At 33.1% G+C, this 2,208-nt stretch overlaps 1 protein-coding gene across 1 annotated transcript; it reads left to right on the forward strand.

The window, feature by feature from the left end:
- The first annotated feature begins 1,018 nt into the window (after positions 1-1,018).
- On the forward strand, positions 1,019-1,558 carry LOC114296427 (uncharacterized). The gene has a single exon (XM_028240728.2). It carries the CDS (start codon positions 1,019-1,021, stop codon positions 1,556-1,558), a length of 540 nt encoding a protein of 179 aa, XP_028096529.2.
- Positions 1,559-2,208: the final 650 nt, after the last annotated feature.

The following is a 2,208-nucleotide window of genomic DNA, read 5'->3' on the forward strand; positions in this document are numbered from 1 at the left end:
AATGTCAAAAAATATATTTTTTATTTTTAAAAAATTATTTCTACCCACCAAAGGTAAAATAATGTAAAATTGATTAATATTTTACACATTTATTTTTTTTTTTATCAAATTAATTTTTATTATGTGTTTTGATGATGATCATATAATATGTGGTTGTTTTTATTTTTATTAATTTAGTTTTTGTTTTTCCAAAAGTCAAATATGGCGACAACTTTGATATCATTATTAAACCAATCCATTAAATCAAAAAATTAAAAACTAAAAACATTTCATATATTAAATATATTGATTACACATTAAAACCTTAACAAGTACCCATTACATTTTTTTTTTTTTTGGATCAAGAACAACTACCCATTACATGATCATCATCCAAACAAATAACAAAAATTAATTTGGTAAAAAAATAAATAAATGTGTAAAAGATTTATCTATTTACATAATTTTATCTTTGATGGATAGAAATAATTTTAAAAAATTCAAAAATATTTTTTGACATTTATTTTTACCAAACTAGTTTATATTTTATCAAATTGACGATTTTATCATTGAAATTGAGCAATAGTATCTTCAATTGTCCTTATTTGGAACAAAATTTAAAATTCATGGATAAATGTGTTACAATTGAAAAGTCATGGATCAAAGTGACACAAACCCCAAACGATAGGGACTGTTAGTGTAATTCCCTTATTTTTTATCTATGGTGTGCATTAAGCTTGATATTGTTAGGTTAAATTTTGAGTGAATCTTGACCATTAATTTTAAATTCTGAGTAATTTTCTGATTTTTTTTTTTTTTTTTTGCTACATCTATTGTAATTCTAATTACAAATTGCTAGCCTAGCTAGTACATATCAGTTTGACAGAAGCATACAAAAACACAGCTAGCCCAAATATTCTCCTGTCACTCTCTTCCACTCAATCAATGACCCACCACCCACCTCACAATTCTCCTTTAAAATGGTCACCCTTCCCTTCAATAGGTCACCATGCCCTAATTTTCTTTTCTCTATCCAGCCATGGCTGCCTCCACCGTGGGCATTTTCATTTTCTCTCTCCTCTTTTTGTCGACATTCTCCCATGCTTGTATTCCGTGCATGCCCAACAAGCCACCTCCAGCGTGCATGCCCAACAAGCCACCTCCAGCGTGCATGCCCACCAAGCCACCTCCAGCGTGCATGCCCAACAAGCCACCTCCAGCGTGCATGCCCACCAAGCCACCTCCAGCGTGCATGCCCAACAAGCCACCTCCAGGGTGCATGCCCACCAAGCCACCTCCAGCGGCTCCACCGGTGAACCCCTTTTGCCCTATAGACACATTGAAGCTCGGGGCTTGTGTTGACCTCCTTGGAGGGGTGGTCAACCTTGTCATTGGTTCACCACCTTCGAGCCAGTGTTGTGCTGTGCTCGAAGGCTTGGTAGACTTGGAAGTTGCGGTTTGCCTTTGCACCGCTATTAAGGCTAATGTGCTTGGGATTAACTTGGACATACCTGTTGCGCTTAGTTTGATAATCTCAACATGTGGGAAATCTATTCCTCCAGGCTACAAATGTGGCTAGAAAAATGGGTGATTTTGAACCAAATGACTCAGTGTGTTGTGGTCTTGAATTTGTTAAGAGTGTGTTGCAAATATATGTCTGTATGAGTGGTTTGGTGCTTATTGCAGTGGTTACTAATCTTTCTTTATTTTATTTTTTATTGTGATTGTTGGTTAACTGTTCTGGTTGATGTGTGATTTGCTCTAATAAGATGGGTTGTTTTTATTATTATCATTCAATATCTTTTTGAATTATTGTAAATTCAATTGGATTAATAAAGTATGCATTCAACAGTGATGTGTTCTTCCCTCTTTTCCTTTGTTATTTTCTATTATTTTTAATAAAAAAAAAATTAATTTTTCCCAAGCCAAAAAAAAAAGTGATGTGTTAATTAATTATTAAAAATAAAATGTTAAGGTTGCAACAACTCAATTGTCCATTTAATTTTCATCCACCTTTGCAATGTTTTATCCGTGGTTTGATTTACTATTTAATGCCTAAAGACACTGTTGTATATATATATCCTTTGCAATGTTTTATCTGCGGTTTGATTTACTATTTAACCCTCAAAGACACTAGTTGTATATATATCCTTTTTCTTTTTCTTTTTCTTTTTTTTATTACTTGTTTATTCTTTTCTTGTTGGGCAATTACTGTTTGTGGACTTGGAT

The sequence above is a fragment of the Camellia sinensis genome, chromosome 11 (assembly GCF_055761805.1).
Source record: "Camellia sinensis isolate YWXY chromosome 11, ASM5576180v1, whole genome shotgun sequence".
Lineage (NCBI taxonomy): Eukaryota > Viridiplantae > Streptophyta > Magnoliopsida > Ericales > Theaceae > Camellia > Camellia sinensis.

Excerpts from the sequence above, each read along its gene's own strand:
- LOC114296427 (XM_028240728.2), top strand. The coding sequence starts at position 1,019 with ATGGCTGCCTCCACCGTGGGCATTTTCATTTTCTCTCTCCTCTTTTTG.